At 35.8% G+C, this 20,910-nt stretch overlaps 3 protein-coding genes across 3 annotated transcripts in view; 1 reads left to right on the top strand and 2 right to left on the bottom strand.

Moving 5' to 3' along the window:
• Positions 1–369: 369 nt before the first annotated feature.
• On the top strand, positions 370–3,247 carry LOC145620212 (uncharacterized). The gene is made up of 3 exons (XM_081674845.1): positions 370–488; positions 1,192–2,003; positions 3,110–3,247. Coding segments are annotated over exons 2-3 (600 nt in total). The 5' UTR covers positions 370–488; positions 1,192–1,404; the 3' UTR covers positions 3,111–3,247.
• LOC145620213 (HVA22-like protein f) lies at positions 2,742–3,940 on the bottom strand. The gene is made up of 5 exons (XM_081674846.1): positions 3,757–3,940; positions 3,626–3,652; positions 3,424–3,546; positions 3,081–3,327; positions 2,742–2,983 (listed from the first exon to the last, which is right to left on the bottom strand). The coding sequence occupies exons 1-5, from the start codon at positions 3,801–3,803 to the stop codon at positions 2,954–2,956; spliced, it is 474 nt and encodes a 157-aa protein (XP_081530972.1). The 5' UTR covers positions 3,804–3,940; the 3' UTR covers positions 2,742–2,953.
• Positions 3,941–7,065: 3,125 nt separating this feature from the next.
• The window catches only part of LOC145619241 (serine/threonine-protein kinase 12-like), a 32,955-nt gene continuing 19,110 nt past the window's right edge, over positions 7,066–20,910 (bottom strand). The window contains exons 10-12 of the mRNA XM_081673893.1: positions 19,830–19,951; positions 10,288–10,399; positions 7,066–7,609 (exon numbers count right to left, since the gene is read on the bottom strand). Of these exons, the coding sequence (XP_081530019.1) occupies positions 7,514–7,609; positions 10,288–10,399; positions 19,830–19,951 (330 nt within the window). The 3' untranslated portion in view covers positions 7,066–7,513. The remainder of the gene's footprint in view (positions 7,610–10,287; positions 10,400–19,829; positions 19,952–20,910) is intronic.

The following is a 20,910-nucleotide window of genomic DNA, read 5'->3' as shown; positions in this document are numbered from 1 at the left end:
TAAACAACACATTACAAGGAAAATAATCTACTACCTCCGTCCCCGAATTAAAACGACCCATTTGGCCTAATTTTAGTCCAAAAAAGAATGACCCATTTGCATAAAAACACCCACCAATTTGCAACAATATTTGTGCAAAATTAGCTTCCCCGTATAAAAATTTGATTTTTAATATAATGTTATTACCTTTTCTATCTATTTTTTACAAACCCCATGTAAATTTATCTTTTCACTATACTTTTACTTCTTTTTATTTAACTTTTTTAATACCCGCGTAATGTTGTTCTTTCGGGGACGGAGGGAGTATGAAATGGGCAAATAGCTCATGCATCAAACGGGTCAAAAGGCTAGTTTGTGTAAATAGATCAACGATTTTATTTCATAAAGGAAAATAAAAGAGAAATATTACTCCGAAATGGGTAAATCGTAAGTGCGAAATTCCTGGACTAGTATGTTCAATGTACAATAATCTCTCTGCAATTCATAAGGTACTGATTTTTAACCTTGGTTGATGTAATATTACATCTTCTTTAATTTTAATATTCAATTTTTTTTTTAGTAAAGCTGTTAATCATTGGTTTCAACGTTCGATCATGCTGCCTATTTTTGTATCAAGGAAAAAAAAAGAATCAATGAAATCATGAATTTGCTCTTATTTCAAACGAATTATGCAGCAAATTTGCCATTAATTTTTTTAATTAATGTATTATTCATGGATTTGATTATTTTGATTGATTAGCATGCTGCGATTAATCAGTATATGGGTGTGTGTTGATTCTGTTGAATTTTGATGGGTTGTAATTAACTTTTGTTTTACTGATAAAGTAGTGATGGGGTACATAAATAATAAATTGATGCATAATTTGTTGATTGTTGATGTGATTTGCAGTTTCTGTATGTAGCGCGATTTATTGGATGGATTAGTTGGTAATAGGTAAAAATTATTTGATGGATTGGAGCATTGTGAACTAAACCTAACAATTTTAGGCTATCGCGTTGTCTAGATTTCCTATATCGTTTTCTGTTGAATTCCTTCTAGTTGATTGATACTTTGTATAAGTCATAAATTTACATGCTTGCTTGCAGAATTTACAATTGGTTGCTGGTGCAAATAGCTATTCGTAATTTATTCCGTTTGTTTTGAGTTCTTTGAACTATTATTGTAAGATTGGTTTTTTTTGGCTGTCTCAGATATCTTAGTGACGAACTTTTAGCTTCGTGTGCAAATATCTGACCAAAGGAATCGAAAGTAGGGGTTTGTGTTTTAGCTTCGTGTGCAAATATCTGACCAAAGGAATCGAAAGTAGGGGGGTTGTGTTTTAGCTTTGTGTGCAAATATTTGACCAAAGGAGTCGAAAGTAGGGGGGTTGTGTCTGTGTTCGCTTGTTGAGAGAAAAGGGAAATATGAGTCGTGACAAAAAGAACACAAAAGATGTAAATGATGAGGTTGAAGAATTGCTTAGGGCTGCAGAGGATGCAGCTTTGCTAAAAATTAACCTCAACTCACACACGGTTCATGCCTCCCCTTCTGATCTACACCCAGAGCTAGAGCAGCGATTCAGAGACCTTAAGACGGGCTCTAAATCGAAGACAAAGAAAGAGGGTGTAACCAGAAAAACCCCTCCACCACAGTCTGCTGAAGTGCACAAAGAAGTTGAGGATGATGACTTGTTAGCAAGATTTGCAGCTCTGAAGGCCTCTTTGCCTAAGCCATCTCCCTCCTTTTCCTCTTCGTTTGTGGGTGTTGAGACATCAGGTGCTTCTGTTGAGGATAAGCTTGCCGGTGGCAATTTGGATGGTAAAGCTATCATTGATGATGAAGAGGAAGATGAAGTAGAGAAGGTTATAAGGTGGGCTATGGATGCGGCGCGTCTTGATCCATCTCCATCTTCTGATGATGAGGAGTTAGAAGATGATACACAAGATGATGATTCTGATGACAATGAGACGAGTGATGAAGATGTTGAGAGCTCTAAAAAGAAACCAAAGGGGAAACACAAATAGTAAGTTAGCTGCTATATTATTTACATTTCTCCCCTTGTGTTTGTGGTGCATTGGTTCATAGCTTATTATTATGCAGTAGTCCAATACAGATTTCTCATCATTTGATGCATGAGTATTTTTTGTCGCGTAACTTCAAATATTTACTTTGTATACTCCATATTATACTTGTTTTAATCTTAGCAATAACAAGGGAGGAGTGAAAATTAATGAACACAGCTTTACGGTAATAGGAAAGTGGAAAAGGTACGGAGAGATTGATGACACCATCTGCATTTTCTGAAAAGCTTGGAAATTCCTTATAGTTCTTTTCCATAAAGTTACTTAGTTATTGAAATGGCATTTGGCATTGTGGATGGAACAATGTCAATTCATACCATTTGCTAGCATTGTAGTTTAATATCACAAGATCAATGGCCCATTGGCCCTTTCTCTCTTTGAACCTTGACAAAGGTCGTACTTAGAGAGATTAAGGTTGAAGGCAACCATTATGAGTAGTTATCTTATGATGTTCTTGCTTTGATAGGTATTACTAGCCGCAGTTTATAGAACTATGGGAGGGCTGAAGATAAATTGTCTTGTGCTATGTGTACCTTTTTCTCCAAAACCCCTGCCATTCGGAGCAAGTATATAAACAGTATATGCATCTTTTGTTATGATGGATTGTTAAATGGAGGTCAATAAAGCTGATAAGAGACTGTATTGCTGTAGTATGTAAAGCTAGAACTTGAATGAATGTGTACATATGATAGTTTGTGTCATCTTCCTCATTCACCAAATTTTAGTTACATTCTTTTTTGAGAACCGTATATGTTGGATTTTACAATATCTGCTAGAATTTTTCATAAAATAATTTCTATAATACAAAGTTCAGGAGTTGCCAAACCAGGCAAGTATTGAATTGAACGTCATATAACTGATCTATGGGAAAAAGCCATCTTTATTGACATCCTTAGCTTTGCCTTTTTGCCTCTTTTTCAGCCTGCAATGTTTTGCAAGCATATTAGTATTATTGTAGATAAATTATGACTGGGAAACAGGGACAAGATAGAAGTTTTAGATTAAAAGTTTCATCTTACTGCTCTGACAACACGCTCGAATGCATCAGGCCCATATCTCTCGATGTAGCGCTCAACAGCTTTCCGAGCATCAAGAGACATCAATTGGAGCACTTGACGGTGGCCCTGAGGATAGTTGGAATTAACCGACAACCCAAGTTTCACATACTTGCGGACATAGTTCTCATAGATGTATGCAGCGCCATTGAAGATTGGTAGCACCAACCACATGCAAAACAAGAGCTTTACATATGGCCAGAACGGAAGCCTGCAATATTTTGCGAAATTTGTTTTAATTGACTTGGCTTTTCTTATTGTTAATACATTATATGATCACCATTTATCAATCCATAAATATAGGTACCATTGAAGGACTCTCCAACATGAGAGCTCAAAGAGAGTTGTCAACGAGTAAAGAACCCAGTATGTCAGCCATTGTTGATCATCCAGTGTTGAAGGGCTCTCAATTGCTCGCATTGACGCATATCTGTTATATAGCAATCTTCAATATTGCACTTTTCTGAACGATTTTCTGCTAATGAAATAACTATTGAAATATAACTTACAGTGGATACAGAAGCATCAGCCCAGGCCTGAAATGGCACAGGAACAATCAAGTTTTTAATCAAAATATTATCAGGAGAAACTGGAGCAACAAAGAACTTGTATACTAGAAGGAAAGGAGGGGAGGGCTAACCCAATAAGTGCATCGAAACTCATAGCGATTTTTGCAAGAAAACCCATGTCTGCAGACTGTTATGCTCCGTTTTCGGCTTCAGATTGAAATAAGCAAAATGAGATATACAAAGCTTTAATAGAGAAGATGGGATTTCTGGGTTTATATGGTAACTGTTCATATTATGAAGCAAAGGATAATTGTTGGGCTAAACTAAAGTCTGGTGTTGCCTCAACCAACAAGAAAGGGTAAACTAAGATTAAGGAAAGAATATTTTCATTTGTTAAAAAGTTCAACTTTCAAAGGTAGTTTGATGAAGAGAAAAGGTGTATATAAAGTTAAGTAATGCCTTTTTAGCCTCTTCTATTTTATTTCCACAAAGGCAACTCTAGCACGATGCTTGGAATTTCTTGAATATGCGTGGTACCATGGTTGGCATGGTATAGTGCTAGATTTATATCACATTAGTTTCAATTTATATGAACACACAATTGAGATGCTTATTAAAAACCCCTTCGTTGTTTTATGTTATACTCAATCACTGTAGAATATAGATAGGCATTTATGATTATATTGAAGAATGTCAAGGATAAGTAAAGACAAGGAATGTATGAGTATGAGTTTGTTTAAGAAAAGAAGGAATAAAGTCAGCGAGAGTAGAGAGTGAAAAGGTGTAATTATTGCTTGGTTGAAAGGGTAAGATGGTATAAAAGGTAAGTCAAAAACAAAATAAGGCGAAGTGAGTAGAAAAATAAAAATGGACTAAGAAATAAATTGATAAATACAACAATTTTCAAAGGTACATTAGCAGAGTAGTAGGGGTGTAAATGAGTCAATACGTTTACGAACTATCATACAAGGTTGAACAAAAATCATAAGCTTGTTAAATAAACGAATGAAATTCAAATATCATGTCGCGTAAGATGAAATATTTACATGTCAACAACAATTTTATTATATCGTCATCAATTGGTGGAACCGCTCTTTGGTGTTTTCGGTATGATGACATCCATTAAAAGCACAAGGGAAAAAAAAAAAAAATACTTTTGTAAGATCAACTGATTAGTATGACAGTATACTCTTTGTTACAGCGGAAATTGTATACAATTGCATACAATTGTGATTTTACAATTAGGGTTGATACTGGTTTATGATAAACCTCATGATATCCACTAATGAGGAAAAGTGGACAACACATATCTCACACATGACAAACTTTTAAGTAAAACAGATGTTCAGTAAATTACTGAACATCCGTTATAAAGTGACAATAATATGCGCAAAAGTTACACAAAAATGCACAAAAGTTGTTCTGACATATATAAGAATTAATTATGCTTAATTGATAAATTTGACAAAAGTGACAATAAATTTGACAAAAGTGACACTAAATTTGACAAAAGTGAACATGTTGTTCAGTAAATCACTGAAAATCGGGTGTATACAAAACTTTTACATCTTGACTATGGGTGGCACTGTAAACGAAACTTCTCAAGTTCTCATAATCTGCCTACATCTTACAAGTGATATTAATCAAGCTTAATGTTTTTCTTTTTGACGGGAAAGAAAAATATTAAGCTTGATTAAAAACATTATGCTTAATGTTTTTCTGAACACGTTTCAGCAAGGGATTTCTACTCTTGCTGTACTTGATGTAACTTAATGATCTATTAATAATATCCCCCTTATTGCTTTCAAAAAAAAAAAAAAAAAAAAGCTTAATGTTAACACTTTCAATATTTGTATAATGGCAATCAAGCTTACAGTTGGGACCGTTCTTTTCAATTTTTTCAAATTTAAATTGTTGAAGATATGTGTGAGATTTTCCTCCAGAACACAAAGCTTCTTTTTTCTTTTTTGACAAACTTTTAAATAAAACGGATGTTCAGTAAATTACTGACCATTCGTTATAAAGTGACAATTTATTGAGACATTTTTTTTTCCCAACTTTCAACCAAAAATTCTCAGTCTAAGCGCGCGCTCTCTCTCTCTCTCTCTCTCTCTTTTTTTTTTTTTTTTTTTTTTTTTTTTGTAAGTAAATAAATAAAATAAAAATAAATATCTTTTTATAATTTCTACTTAGGGTCTGTTCACTTCAGTTTAATTTCAGTTCAACTACAATCATTTCAATTCAATTCAGCTCCAATTACCGTAAAAAAAAAAAAGAAAAAATTTCAGCTCCAATTAGTTCAGTTCAGTTCAACTTTTAATTTCTTTCTCTCATAAAATATTCATTTCAACTCAATTCAGCTCAGCTCTAATCAGTTCAGTTCAGCTCAGAACAGACCCTTATACTAAGTGTTTTTTTTTTCAAATGTACATACATTATGTAAATTCCATGCATTAGAAGTTTAGAACAGATACATTCTAGTTGCCAAATTTGTGAGAAACCACATTAAAAAAAAATAAAAATAAATAAATAAATAAATAAAAAGTTGCAAGAAACCACATTTAATTAATTATGCTGATTGCTTTAAAAAAATAAAATTAATTATGCTGATTATAAAATAATTAGTGAAATTTGTGTAATACAATACGATAATTTAAATACAATATTTAAATTATATTATCACCCCAAGTCCAATAGTACGAAATATTATCAATCAAATTAATGCTGTATTATTGGAGTTAAATTAATTAATAGAAAAGCATTCACTCTCACTAGTACGAAATGCTTGTGAAGCAAACAATTAATAATACAATCATCAAAGGTAATCAAAGTAATATAGGTGAATGTTCTTTTTTTTTTTTTTTTTTTTTTGAATGGTGCTAAAATAAAAAAAATAAAAAAAAAAACAATAATAATAATAATAATAATAATAATAATAATAATAATAATAAAACAGAAAAAAAAAAAAAAGGAAAAACTAATTTCATTATCAAAGTAGTTTTTCTAAGGGACACCATATGAATTCTTTTTGGATAGCAAAGAAGGAAGGAAAGGAAGGGGAGGGGAAAAGGAGGAAGGAAAGGAAAAAGAAATAGAGGGGGAGGTTAGCTCCATTTTCCCTCCAAATCTCTTCAATTTTGGAGAGATTATGCTTATTAAAGAGAGAGGGAAAATGGATCCCTCCCTCTCCTTCCCCTTCCTTCCTCCAATCCTTTATCTAAACAAGAGAATTTATCCCCCTCCCTTTCTCTTCTCTTGTTTTCCTTCCATTTCTTTCTATCCAAACAAAGTGTTTGGTTTCCCCTCTTTGAATCAGAGCAATAATTCGTATATCCAAATGACACTTCGATAACCTTTTCTAAATGACAAATTAGGAAATTTTTAAAATGGAACCAAAAATTAGTGTAAAGTAACAAAGTTATGCTATCATGTGTCATCACTAACAACAGAACCAGAAAGAGTTACATTCCTCAAGGATCTCATTTCAGAATGTAATCTGTAAGACCAAACATATACTGAGAAAACTGTCTACCACACAGAGGAGCATTTTGTTCTCCTAAGAATCCTAATAATATAAGACAAGTACTATCAACCATCTTTCACTTGTGATATGGGTATCACAGAAGTTGAAATGGCCAGTTGCACTCTCACAGAAGACCTGTCTCATATTTACAGGCGTATAACCTATTCAGTAATTCACTTTAAAGGGTCTTCCAACTTACTTTCTTACACTGCAGATTCAACAGAAACTGAGGTAAATTCTTGGCAAATCAGGAAAGAATGGAAGGAAGAAAAGCAGCCTTAACAGCCCGCGGTCAGAGAAATATTTAGGATGTACAGAATGATTTAAATTCCTATGAACATAATGCACATTCCAATTGGTAGTCATCATCTAACTATTGAGGTGGACGAGTGGCTGCCTGAATCAATAGGAGCTTTCTTGCCCAACTTCTCAAGCATCCGGAAGCATCCAAAAGGTCCAGACTGTCAAATCCAGAAGGTCAAAAGATGTCAACACAATACAGATGTATTATCAACTTAAAATACAAAGAAATGTCACTCTTATGATGTAGTACAAGATAGGGGTTACTAGTGAACGTTGGCAACAAAAAGCAAGATATAACGTTTCAAGATGTTATCTGGAAGCTTCTTGTATGGACTAAATGCTGTTTTCTTCAAGAAAAACTGGCATATAATTAAAGAAAGATGTGTATGCATCAGTTATGGAATTCTTTGATTCTCATTTACTGAGGCAACTAAATTGTAACGCAGTTACTCTCATTCCCAAGGTTCCTAATCCTACTACCGTGAAGGATTTTGGCACATTACCATGATGTATTGTTATTTACAAGACCATTTCTAAGATTTTAACTCAGAGAATGCAAGCTGTTATTGGTGATGTTAGTGAGTTTCAAACTGGTTTCATTCCTGATAGACATATCTCTGATAATATTCTATTGGCCACTGAGCTTATCAATGGTAACAGTAGAGTTAATGTGTCTCCTTCTCTCCTAGATGCATGATCAAAGTGGATCTAAAAAAAGCCTATGACTCCATTGGATGGAGTTATCAAAAGGTTGTCATGAACTCATGACTGAACTTGGTTTCAGTAGGTTTTTGCTTGTCATTCTAATGTTTTTTTAAATATTCTTTGAAATGGCAAGTCTTTAAAAAAAAAGGTTTGAGGCAGGTGATCCCCCGTCTCCATTCCTTGTTGCTATTGAAATGAAAAATCTCACTCGTTTGCTGAATAAATTGAAAGATGATCCAAATTTCAATTTCCATCCAACATGTGAAAAGCTTGCCACTATACATTTGATGTTGCTGATGATCTATTATTATTTGCCTAAACTGATTTCCAGGCTTTAGTATGTTTTCTCATGCTTCTGGTCTTGAGGCTAATCTTGACAAGAGTAATTTGTATTTTGGTCTTCATATTTCCATTGATGATTTTCCTTTTAGATATTTGGGTGTTCCTTTATTCGCCAAGAAGCTTAATTATAATCAATGCAAAACTTGAATTGATAAAGTGACTGTAGAGCTCAGTCTTGGACAGCTAGATACCTCTCTTATGCAGGTAGATTGCAACTTCTTAAGGCTATTCTGCTCAATTTGCACTTTGCAGTCCTGTTGGTGCCAGATTTTCATTCTGCCCAAAAAAATTATCAGAGAAATTCAGGGTGTTTGCAGGGTTTTTATTTCTTTGGCTGGTTACTATTTGTTCTTCTAGGAAGGCTCTTGTTGATTGGAAAGAAATTTGTCTTCCTAGGGTTGCTGGAGGTTGCAATGTGAAGGATATGATTATTTGGAATCAGGCCATTGTCACCAAGCTACTTTGGGCTATCTCCCATAAGAAGGATAGACTTTGGAGTACATGGGTTGCTAGTTATCATGTCAAAGGCAGGAGCATTGATAGCTTTGTTTGTCCTGATAATATGTCTTTGTCCCTCAAAAAAGGCTTTATGGCTAAGGAATGTGTTACCATTGCTGGTGTTTGGGATAATATGATTAAGAACGGTCAATTCTCTATCAAGGAGACATATAAGACAAGAGGTTCCTTTCCAAAAAGTCCTTGGTTCAAAATTCTTAGTCTCAATAAAGCCACTCCAAGGAGTAAATTTATTACTTGGTTGGCTCTTGACTCGTGATAAGTTGTGTGTAATAAACTAACACGAGGGGCAATATGGGTAGTCTAGTATTATAAGGTAAATAGTACTAAGTGTTAGTACAAATAGAGAGAGAGAGAGAGAGAGAGAGGGGGGGGGGGGGGGGGGGTGAAGGAAAAAGGTATGTAGAATTTGGGAGTGAATCCCTGAGAGAGTTGTGACCTCAAGTCCTCAAGTCACTATTTGGAGAGTTGTGACCTCAAGTCACTATAGAGCTTGATAGCCTAAACCTATCTATTGTGTAAATCGTTGTTATGTTAATCAAAGCCTAATCTTTCTTCTCTATCTTACTGTTCTATTGCTTATACTCTGTTGTGAGATTGTGCTTGGATTGAATCTATCAAATACATTGTTGAAGTGGAAAGTAGTTGTAAGTGATATATGTGGTCATTGTGGTTCTGACCAGAATCTTTTGAACATTTATTTTTCAAATGTTTCTACTCTGATACTGTTTGGTCTCAGGTTCTGGGCATGCTGAGTTTTCATAGACCAGTTGCTAGTTTAACTAAGGAGGTTTCTTGGGCAGAGAAAGCTGGGAAGAGAAATGGTGACAAACATAGGCTGTTCTTGATGAGTTGATGTACTTTGCAGAGAGAATTTATCAAATCTGAATTCAGAAGAATAGGAAGGCATTCAATGATGAATGTGAAGCTCCAACTGCAGTTTATTATAGAATTTGTTTTACAGTTGCATGTAGAGCTAATGATTGTCAGGAAAAGCTTATTGTTCTTAGTTGTATGCATATGATGACTTTTATTCTCTGCCCTTCCTAGAAGGTAGGAGTTAATTAGTGCTATTGCATTTTTTAATCTTGTGGTTTCTTTGTACTGGTGGTTGTAATGATCTTTATTGGTAATCAAATTCTTTATTTTATTTGCCTCTAAAAAAAATGACATACATTTCTTGCAGCATTTGAAGATGCAATAATGTTAATCCCAATTTTAATAACTTAGAGTAAAGCAAAGATACTAGCAACCATAGTATTAAATAACTCACCTTCCAACGTCTCTTACGATCCAATATATTTTCAATAACCTCCAACCTACTTATTATTTGTCTGAATGTTGGCCTCTTCATTGGTTTACCATTCCAGCAGTGCTCCATCAATCTGCAAAGTATATTTAAGTCAACACAGTAGACTATACATTAAAATATTGAATTAGCTCATTATATTCAGCAAAAATCACTGTATACCCCCTGCTATGCTGGACAACCGGTAGCTTATACCCTTAAGATACAAATACATAGAGCATACATGCAAGAACAAATCTAAAATGAAATATTCTAGAGTAATCTAATAGCAATGAAAAGCAAATAGAGAAGACCCAACAAACAAATTACTGTATGCAACCAATATGTCAATGCAGCATGTGTGGTCACATGCAATACACAAGCCATTGTTACGAAATGAACTCCCCATGGGAGCTTCAGTATCAATGCGCTGTTTTATGATAGAGGTCAGTGCAATCAATGTCAATCAGCTTCAAGCTTCCCTCACATGAAGCCTTTACATATGCAAAATCACCCATAATCTCCAATTTTACCCCAACAAAGATTATACCAAATATTGCCCCTTCATTCATTGCCAGTCAAATTTACAAGATAAAGGGATATAAAGGCCAATAAATCCCTGCCTAATAAACCCTGTTTTCTCTAATTCTCTTCACCTGAAGACATGGGTGTCAAAATTTTATTTAAGTTAGATCTGGCTGGTTTGAAAATTCTTCGCACCAACTACTAGGCAGGATCTACACGCCTACACACCTTTACTGATACATATATATACCAATTACTTTTAGACATAGATCAAATAAACAAAATACCTATCACAAGGGAGATAATCTTCAAAAGTTTAATTAAAATTATAGGATTTAAGTACAGTCATCAATCTTATAATCAAACAAAATTTCTGGTCATTGCATTAGATGACATGTACAAAAGATTTAATAGAAATTCAGCCAAGCACTGCAAAAAATTAACAGATGTATATCTAACACTTGCCACCATGATATAAGTAAAGTAGTAACTTCTTTAGAACTTAACCACAACCTTACGGGGAAAAAGGCAGACAAACTGCAACAACTCTCATCCAACTTATTAATCAATCAATCAATCGATCAAAGCCTTAATCCCATAAGTGGGGTCGGCTAACATGAAACAAATTTGATTATTCCGTGTAGTCATCGACATAAATCTTTCTCCTCCATCCCTTACAAGCCAATGCTTCATCCTCATGCACATCCATATACTTCATATCCTTCCTAACTCCTTCCAACCAAGTCATTTTTGGTCTCCCTCTCCCTCATTTGACCCCTCCATAGTCCCACTCTTCCACTCTTCGAACCGGTCCACCCATAGGTCTCCGTCTTACATGCCCAAACCATCGCAAGCGATTTTCCCTTAGTTTATCTGCAATGCTTGCTACACCTACTTTCTTGCGAATAACCTCATTTCTGATTTCATCTATTAGAGTGTTCCCACACATCCACCTTAACATGCGCATTTCCGTAACTTCCATCTTTTTAATGTGCTCCTTCTTAGAAGCCCAACATTCTGTACCATAGAGCAACATGGGTCCCCTTCAACTGTAAGGGAATGCTTCGGTCACATAACACTACTGTGGCCGCTCTCCATTTAAGCCAACCCGACTTAACCCTATGTGCCACGTCTTGATCAATGTCACTATTCTCGATGGACCCAAGATACTTAAAACATTCACTCACGTTCAAATCCTTTCCATCTAAACTCACCACTTCATTGCTTGCCCCCCTCTAAGTACCAAAGCGAAATACCAGATATTTTGTCTTACTCTAGACTTAGCTTAAACCCTCTAGATTCCAACTTTTGCCTTCATTGCTCCAACTTGGCATTAACTCCATCCTTAGTTTTATCCTCCAAAACGATATCATCCGCGAATAACATACACCATGGAACCTCATCTTGAATTGGTCTAGTTACTTCATCTAGAACCGTTGCAAAAAGAAAAGGGCTTAATGCAGATCTTTGATGTAATCCAATTGTAATAGGGAAATCTTTTGTCAAGCCTCCACATATCCTCACATTTGTTGACACATCCCGGTACATATTCCTCACCGAGTCCACGTACCTTCGTGGGAACCTTTCTTCAACATTGCCCACCAAAGTATCTCTCTTGGACCTTATCATATGCCTTCTCTAAATCAATAAACACCATATGAAGATCCTTCTTCTTTACCCTATAAAACTCCATCATTTGGCTTATCAAATGGATTGCGTCCATAGTAGATCTCCCACGCATAAACCAAATTGGTTATCCGAAATGCTTGTGCATGCCCTCCACCTATGTTAATTCACTCTTTCCCACAACTTCATAGTGAGGCTCACAAGCTTGATCCATTGAGCATCTCCTTTGTTTTTATAGATCGGGACTAAGGTGCTCTTCCTCCAATCTTGTAGGATCCTAGTAGCCCTCAAACAATCAATACCAATCTTACCCAAATACCTCCACACCACAAGGGCCAATCGTCTTCTTTGGCTTTATCTTCTTCAGTGCAATCTCCACCTCTGCTCTCCTAATCCTCCGCACATACTCCATGTTGATTTCTTCATCACTCACACAAGTATCTCCTATCACAACTCTATTACTTCCATTAAACAATTCATCGAAATCCTCCTCTTGTACTAGGATCATTTGGTTCTTATCTTTGACACACTTCACTATACCAATATCCTTCCTTACCTCTTGTCTTCTCTTTGCCATCTTATAAAAGATCTTATCTCCCTCCTTAGAGTCAAGCTTTTCATAAACCTCCTGATAAGCCTTTTCTTTTGTTTGGCGAACAGCTACCTTTGCCTTACTTTTAGCCTCCTTATACGCTATAAAGGTTTCGTTACTCCTACATTTACCCAAAGCTTGATAGCATTCCCTTTTTTGCTTAATTACTGCTTTCACCTCTTCAAGCCACCACAAAGTATCTCTCTGTATCAAAGCTCTTCCCCTTGATTATTTGGCCACTCTGAGGAAACTGTTCTTCAATCGTAACCAACTCATGTCTGGATTTACCTCTCCATCCCAATCTGATTCTCAGGAAACGGTTTTATCTCTTTTAAGCCTCGTTACAAAAATCAGGCATATCAACATTCCCCTCAAGACATCTGCAGCGGTCCAAATTAAATTTCCCCTCAAGACATGCTAAGCATGAGCCTGCCAACCTCTGCTAAGATTCAGTTAGGACCTTTTTGACCTTTGTATTATGTCCTTTTTAGTTCAATATTATGGTTGTATCACTATATAAATATGATTTAATGTTCTTTTCTGTCTATTTTCCACCTCATGAAGGAAAGTAAAAAATAAATAAATTAATGAAACCTGCAACAATAACAAACTGCTAGTGGTCGGGCTCGCGGGCTGCCTACGTATACCTATACCTGAGTGCGAACATGTGCTGAGTGTAATGTGTTTAAGGAAATCAGCCCATCGTAGTTCGAAATAAAAATGAAACCAAATTTTTAATTTTGCGACTACACTCAAAGGGAGCTGCCTACGTACCCTATTTCAAGATTTATTTTTCTATTTTTTTATTTTTCATTTTGTTTAGGGATCAAGTCGCTCGTAGTTTACATTAAAAAAAAAAAAACTAAGGTCAGTACCATGCATCTATTTCCCCGGTCAAAAGTCGCTTCTCCCATGCAGCTTTCCGTTTGGCAACATAAAAAGGGTTATTTTCTTTGTCCAAGATCCATGATGCCCATGCTTTGCACACTACCATGCACGACTCCGTTGTAAAAAGATCAATATTGTCGAGGAAGATATAAGGCTCCATGATTCCTCGAAGGGATGCCACTTTATTTGCGGACTTTTGAACCCCTTCACAAGGAACTGCTATATCTTTGTCGTAAAGTCATTTAAATCTCCTTCGGATATCATCTGCCTTTGCCTTATTAGGCATCCAATTTGGCTTGTCCCGTTCATCCTCCGGAATAGGAAAATATATCGTTCTTTTTGCAAATGGTGGGCGCCTTATTTCAACATCATTTTCTATGCAATAACCCATTGTACTTATGGTGTTTATCCATCCGCCATATTACGACGAGCCTTCACCTTCATATGATCCCCTACTATGGACACCACATATAGTAAAGATGCCCCATGATGCTCTCATTTTTAGCCTTTGATGTAAGCTAGATGAGACTGCTTTACACCCGTGCAGCCAAGGTCTTCCTAGAACAAGTTGCTTGAGAGTCGAAAATCCACCACCATAAACTCTATGTTAAACAAAACATCCTCATGCACCAAAGGTAAGACTAGATCCCGTCACTTCCCTTAGCATTTGATCAAAACCCGTCACAAAAATGGAACAATAGGTGATATGGTAATCATTGTATCCCGGCTGGTACAGGAATTCACGAGAACTCTGATGTCAACTAATATGTGATTAATATAACTTGAACCATGCCGAAGAGTGATATGTAATGGCTCATTATGATAGTGATTCGGGGGTAAATCACTATTTGTAAAAGTGAGCCCTAGGACGACATCGTGATATTCAATGTTTTAGCCTTTTAGTGAGGAAGAATGAAAAGCATCCAATTTGGCGAAAATGGGGGACGGTGTTTTCTTGGCGAGAGGCCTTGGATTGCTCTTGGGTGCAGGTCTTTATCATTTGGAAATTTAGGCCGTAAGATCAAAATCTTGGAGCCATCTTGGACGTTTAAAAATTCATTAGGATTTGTTGCCGTCGTTTGGGATTGAACTAACATAAGGAGATGAAATTGGTACATCTAGGCTGGCCAAGTTTGATACCATGGGAACTGGCACCTTTGTATTTAACGATAGCATCAATTTTACCACATACATTTTCATATACATCTTTGTTACAAAAATCATCTACAGTCACATGTTTAAGTTCTTCCTCCTCGAATTCCCACTCAACAGATGTTTGGTACGGGCACATATTAATAGAAGACTCTTCGTCAATGCGAACGTGGTGATACTTGACATTATGACATATCATTGCATGATCTAAGGAATCTTTTTAAAACCCTCTCTGATCAAATCGTTTTTCGACCCGGTGAGGATCAAGTTTAAAGATTTCCCTCAAATCTCTAAAAGGGGTTGAGGCATTTATGATTGTCCTTTTGAGGTAATCACTAAAGGCCTCGTGATACATTAAGGAGTTTGATAGCAAGTCCCATGATGATTTTTCACAATTCTCCTTTTTCGGTCTCGAAGTTGAACCTTCGCCAAAAGTCACCATATTGCACACCGTGGTTGCCATGCTTGGTAAGACTGCATCCCCATGAATAGTTATCACACCACCCGGGGTTGAAAACCTGACCTTCTGATGAAGTGCAGCGACAATTGCCCCTATATGTTGTAACCATGATTTTCCCAAAGTAAAGATGAGGCTTTCCGGATCATCAATTATTTAGAACTCGGCATTACAAACCCAGTAATGATATCTTAGTGGCAGGCAATTGGAGACCTTCAAATAAGGTGGTTAAAACAAGCGATCGCAATCCTATGCAGGCAATTGGAGAAATCACTCTGCCACTAAGATATCATTACTGGGTTTGTAATGCCGAGTTCTAAATAATTGATGATCCGGAAAGCCTCATCTTTACTTTGGGAAAATCATGGTTACAACATATAGGGGCAATTGTCGCTGCACTTCATCAGAAGGTCAGGTTTTCAACCCCGGGTGGTGTGATAACTATTCATGGGGATGCAGTCTTACCAAGCATGGCAACCACGGTGTGCAATATGGTGACTTTTGGCGAAGGTTCAACTTCGAGACCGAAAAAGGAGAATTGTGAAAAATCATCATGGGACTTGCTATCAAACTCCTTAATGTATCACGAGGCCTTTAGTGATTACCTCAAAAGGACAATCATAAATGCCTCAACCCCTTTTAGAGATTTGAGGGAAATCTTTAAACTTGATCCTCACCGGGTCGAAAAACGATTTGATCAGAGAGGGTTTTAAAAAGATTCCTTAGATCATGCAATGATATGTCATAATGTCAAGTATCACCACGTTCGCATTGACGAAGAGTCTTCTATTAATATGTGCCCGTACCAAACATCTGTTGAGTGGGAATTCGAGGAGGAAGAACTTAAACATGTGACTGTAGATGATTTTTGTAACAAAGATGTATATGAAAATGTATGTGGTAAAATTGATGCTATCGTTAAATACAAAGGTGTAAGTTTCACCACAAGTTTCATAATTTGTGACATGCCAATTCCCTACGATATCAAACTTGGCAGCCGTGGATGTACCAATTTCATCCCCTTATGTTAGTTCAATCCCAAAAGACCCCAACACATCCTAATGAATTTTTAACCGTCCAAGATGGCTCCAAGATTTTAATCTTACGGCCTAAATCTCCAAACAATAAAGACCCGCACCCAAGAGCAATCCAAGGCCTCTCGCCAGGAAAACACCGTCCCCCATTTTCGCCAAACTGCCCTGAATTGCTATATGATGTGCCTATCTACGAATCAGTGTATTCTCTAAACGTATTCAAAACTTTAGATGCTTTTCATTCTTCCTCACAAAAAGGCGAAAACATTGAACATCACGATGTCGACCTATGGCTCACTTTTACATATAGTGATTTACCCCAAAAATCACTATCATAATGAGCCATTACATATCACTCTTCGGCATGGTTCAAGTTATATTAATCACATATTAGTTGACATGGGAGCTAACGTCAATCTTTGTTCTTGTGAATACCAATACGAGCCGGGGTACAATAATTTACAAATCACCTATCGTTCTATTTTTTACACAGGTTTTGATCAAATGCCAAGGGAAGTGACAGGAACTATAGTCTTACCCTTGGTGCATGAGGATGTTTTGTTCAACATAGAGTTTATGGTGGTGGATTTTCGACTCTAAAGAAACTTGTTACTAGGATGACCTAGGCTGCACAAGTGTAAAGCAGTCTTATCTAGCTTACATAAAAGGCTTCTTTCAAAAAAAAAAAAAAAAAAAAAAAAAAAAAAAAAAAAAAAAAAAAAAGCTTACATAAAAGGCTAAAAACGAGAGCATCATGGGACATCGTTACTATATGTGGTGACTGTAGTAGGGGAGCCTATGAAGGTGAAGGCTCGTCGCAATATGGCAGATGGATACACACCATAAGTGCAACGGGTCATTTCATAGAAAATGATGATGCTATTGAAATAAGGCGACCACCATTTGCAACAAGAAAAATATATTTTCCTTTTCCAGAGGATGAACGGGACAAGCCAAATTGGATGCTCAATAAGTCAAAGGCTGATGATATCCAAAGGAGGTTTAAAAGGCTTTACGACAAAGATATAGCAGTTCCTTGTGAAGGGGTTGAAACGTCGGCAAATAAAGTGGCATCCCCTAGAGAAATCATGGAGTCTTATATCTTCCTCGACAATATTGACCTTTTTACAACAGAGTCGTGCATGATAGTGTGCAAAGCATGGGCAACATGGATCTTGGCCAAAGAAGATAACCCTTTTTATGTTGCCAAACGGAAAGCTGCATGGGAGAAGCAACATTTGACCGGGGAAATAGATGCATGGAGGTGACCTTAACTACAATTTCAATATAGTTTTGTTGTAAAAGTTTTTTTTTTTTTTAATTTTTTTTATGTGAACTACGAGCGACTTGATCCCTAAAACAAAATGAAAAATAAAAAAATAGAAAAAATCTTGTAACAGGGTACGTAGGCACCTTGCTTTGAGTGTAGTCGCAAATTAAAAATTTGTTTTCATTTTTATTTCGAACTACGATGGGCCTGATTTCCTAAATCACATTACACTCGGCACATTTTCGCACTCGGGAATACGTAGGCAGCCTTCGGGCCCGACCACTAACAGTTTGTTATTCTTGCAGGTTTCATTTATTTATTTATTTTTTACTTTCCTTCATGGGGTGGAAAATAGACGGAAAAGAACATTAATTCATATTTATATAGTGATACAACCATAATATTGAACTAAAAAAGACATAATACAAAGGTCAAAAAGGCCCTAACTGAATCTTAGACGGTGGAGCTTCAAACACCTTTGTTCGACCCCAACCATGAGGCAAGCTCCTCGAAGCATGTCTTGAGGGGAATTTTAATGTGGACCGCTTTGAGGGGGGGAATGCTGAAATGCCTGATTTTTATAACGAGGCTTAAAAGAGAGTTCTGAGATGGATATACGGGTGTGTATACTTAGAGCAAAAGGGGTTGATCCAAATAAACTTTGTTAAAACTTTTTATTTCTAAAGTCAGCAATAAAAGAGCATCGAAATATAACAAATGAGGCGCAAGATCCGAAATGTACGCTGCGGAGACAGTAAATTATAACCAAAAGTTAAATAATTGCTCCACTATAATTACTAAAATACAGATAGTATTATTCCAATGTACGCGGAACATTCTTACATTCTAATTATCAAGTTACTGGTACAATTAGCCTGAATTGAAATTCATCGGATCCAACATAAATTGAGGAAGATAAAAAAATAAATAAAAAAATAAAAAAAAAAAAAAGTAGTAGTATCTTAGTCTTCGGCTTATAGTGGTAAAAAGTGCACGTTCAAGGAGGTCCCTTTAGTGTTATGGCGTGTAATATCTTTTAAGGTGTGGTAATCTTTATTGCAGAAAAGGTAATATTTGTCATTTCCCTAGTTTGGTTAGGCATGAGTCTTTGGAGTAATGGACTTTATAGGTAAGCTGCCAAATAATTGAGTATAGTGCACAAGCTGTAAAAATCACTAGGTAAAATAAAAAAAGTACTCTAACACTCTAAATGAACATATCAATACTTTAAAGGGTTAAACAATACTTGTTTATAAAGAAAATGACAAATTCCCCGGGCGAGACACAAAAATTGTAGTTTTATTCTATACAATTTTGCACTAACTTCTTTTAATATCTCAAAAATTCCAAAAAATATCACTTAGGTCCTGTTCTTTTCACCTTAAAAAAATAATATTATGTAAAAATAATTTTAGTTCAGTAAAAATAAGTTTAGTTCAGTAAAATTAATTTCAGTTCAGTAAAAATAATTTCACTTCAGTAAAAATAATTTCACTTCAGTAAAAATAAGTTCAGTTCAGTAAAATTCAGTTTTCTTAAAGAAGAATTATAATACAAAATCAGTAAAAATAATTTCACTTCAGTAAAAATAATTTAATTTCAGTAAAAATAATTTCAGTTCAGTAAAATTAAGTCCAGTTCAGTAAAAATAAGTTCAATTCAGTAAAAATAATTTCAGTTCAGCAAAATTAAGGTGAATCAAACAGGGCCTTAGTCTCTCTTATTTCACTTTAATTAAGGAGGTATCATCTTCAAAAATTAGTGTCTAGAGGTTCCACTTAAGTGTCTGATAAGACTTAAAAAAAAACTTTAGAGTCGTCACTTTATTTACCGTCAGACATATTCCTTTCTAATGCATTAAAATATGAAGGGTTAATAGTGAAATAATGCTACCTTTTTAAAATTGAGCTTAAAGACCTAAGGAAGTAAGAGTAAAATAATGCTCTTATTAATAAAGAGACAAAATAAAACCTTGATACTTACTCTTTTAATCCAAGAGCATAATATTTGGCCGGAGCTGTAAATGGTGGACGTTCATTTGAACAATAAGCCTTAGCTACTTCCTCTTCTTGCTTCGATTCCAAGGGAGGGCATCCTTCGATCATCTGAAGACACACATGACAGTAAACCAAAAGCCAATAAGAAACTGAAATTTATGAATGTAAATGATAAAAAAAAAAACCCCCACAACCACAAGTCTAAAGTTTAAAATCACGAGTCCAAGAATTCCAGATGAGAAAAACAGTCTATAGCACAAGCCATCATAATAAATCTGAACTTCAGTAGATTCATTAGATTGAACTGATAGTTATGTAGTTGTAGCATGTATTTAACATCAACCAATACAGCCTATACAGAACCAATATGGCTGATACAGACCCATACATCTCAAATGGGATTGATGCAACAGCTAAGTGATACAGGGTCCTCAAAATACATCATGACAATAACAATTCATTAGCACTGTAGAAAAGGACACATCTACATTTGGCAAATTCCAACAATCAAGCTCGCAAGGTTTTAGTCAAACTATATACACACCATAGGGACACTTGGAAGGATCAAGTGATTCATATAGCCAACTTTTGTTAAAAACACCGGTTTCTCTAGAGACAGACATAGACTAATGGCCCCACCTAGGTTTAGCTCAAAAAAGAGACACCATGTATACAAAGAGATCAAATAAAGGTCACAATTATAAATAAACTACAGCAAGTGCCAAGGTTGCCAGCACATATGGGTCATTTCATAAAGCAGTTATTTCTTTCGCCGAAGGATCGGATCAAAAGGAAAATAATTTAACGGATGAATTAACATGTCGTGGGAAGGAAAATCGTGTTCAATAGATGGTGGAGATCCAAAAGGTACACATAAAGGATAATGGAGTGTTGAATGAATTAACGATAAAGGATAACACTTCCTTAAATGAAAATATCCATTGATTACATTATTTCTCTCCCGTCCTACTAACTTTACTGCATTGCTCCGCAGGCTTTTGCCCATTGTGGAAAATTCCCCACTGCTACTTCCCGTAGGAGTCTGGCCGTGTCAAGTAAGCTATTGC

This window comes from Chenopodium album, chromosome 27, assembly GCF_948465745.1.
Source record: "Chenopodium album chromosome 27, dcCheAlbu1.1, whole genome shotgun sequence".
In the NCBI taxonomy this organism is placed as follows: domain Eukaryota; kingdom Viridiplantae; phylum Streptophyta; class Magnoliopsida; order Caryophyllales; family Amaranthaceae; genus Chenopodium; species Chenopodium album.
This window is presented reverse-complemented; position numbering and strand designations above follow the sequence as displayed.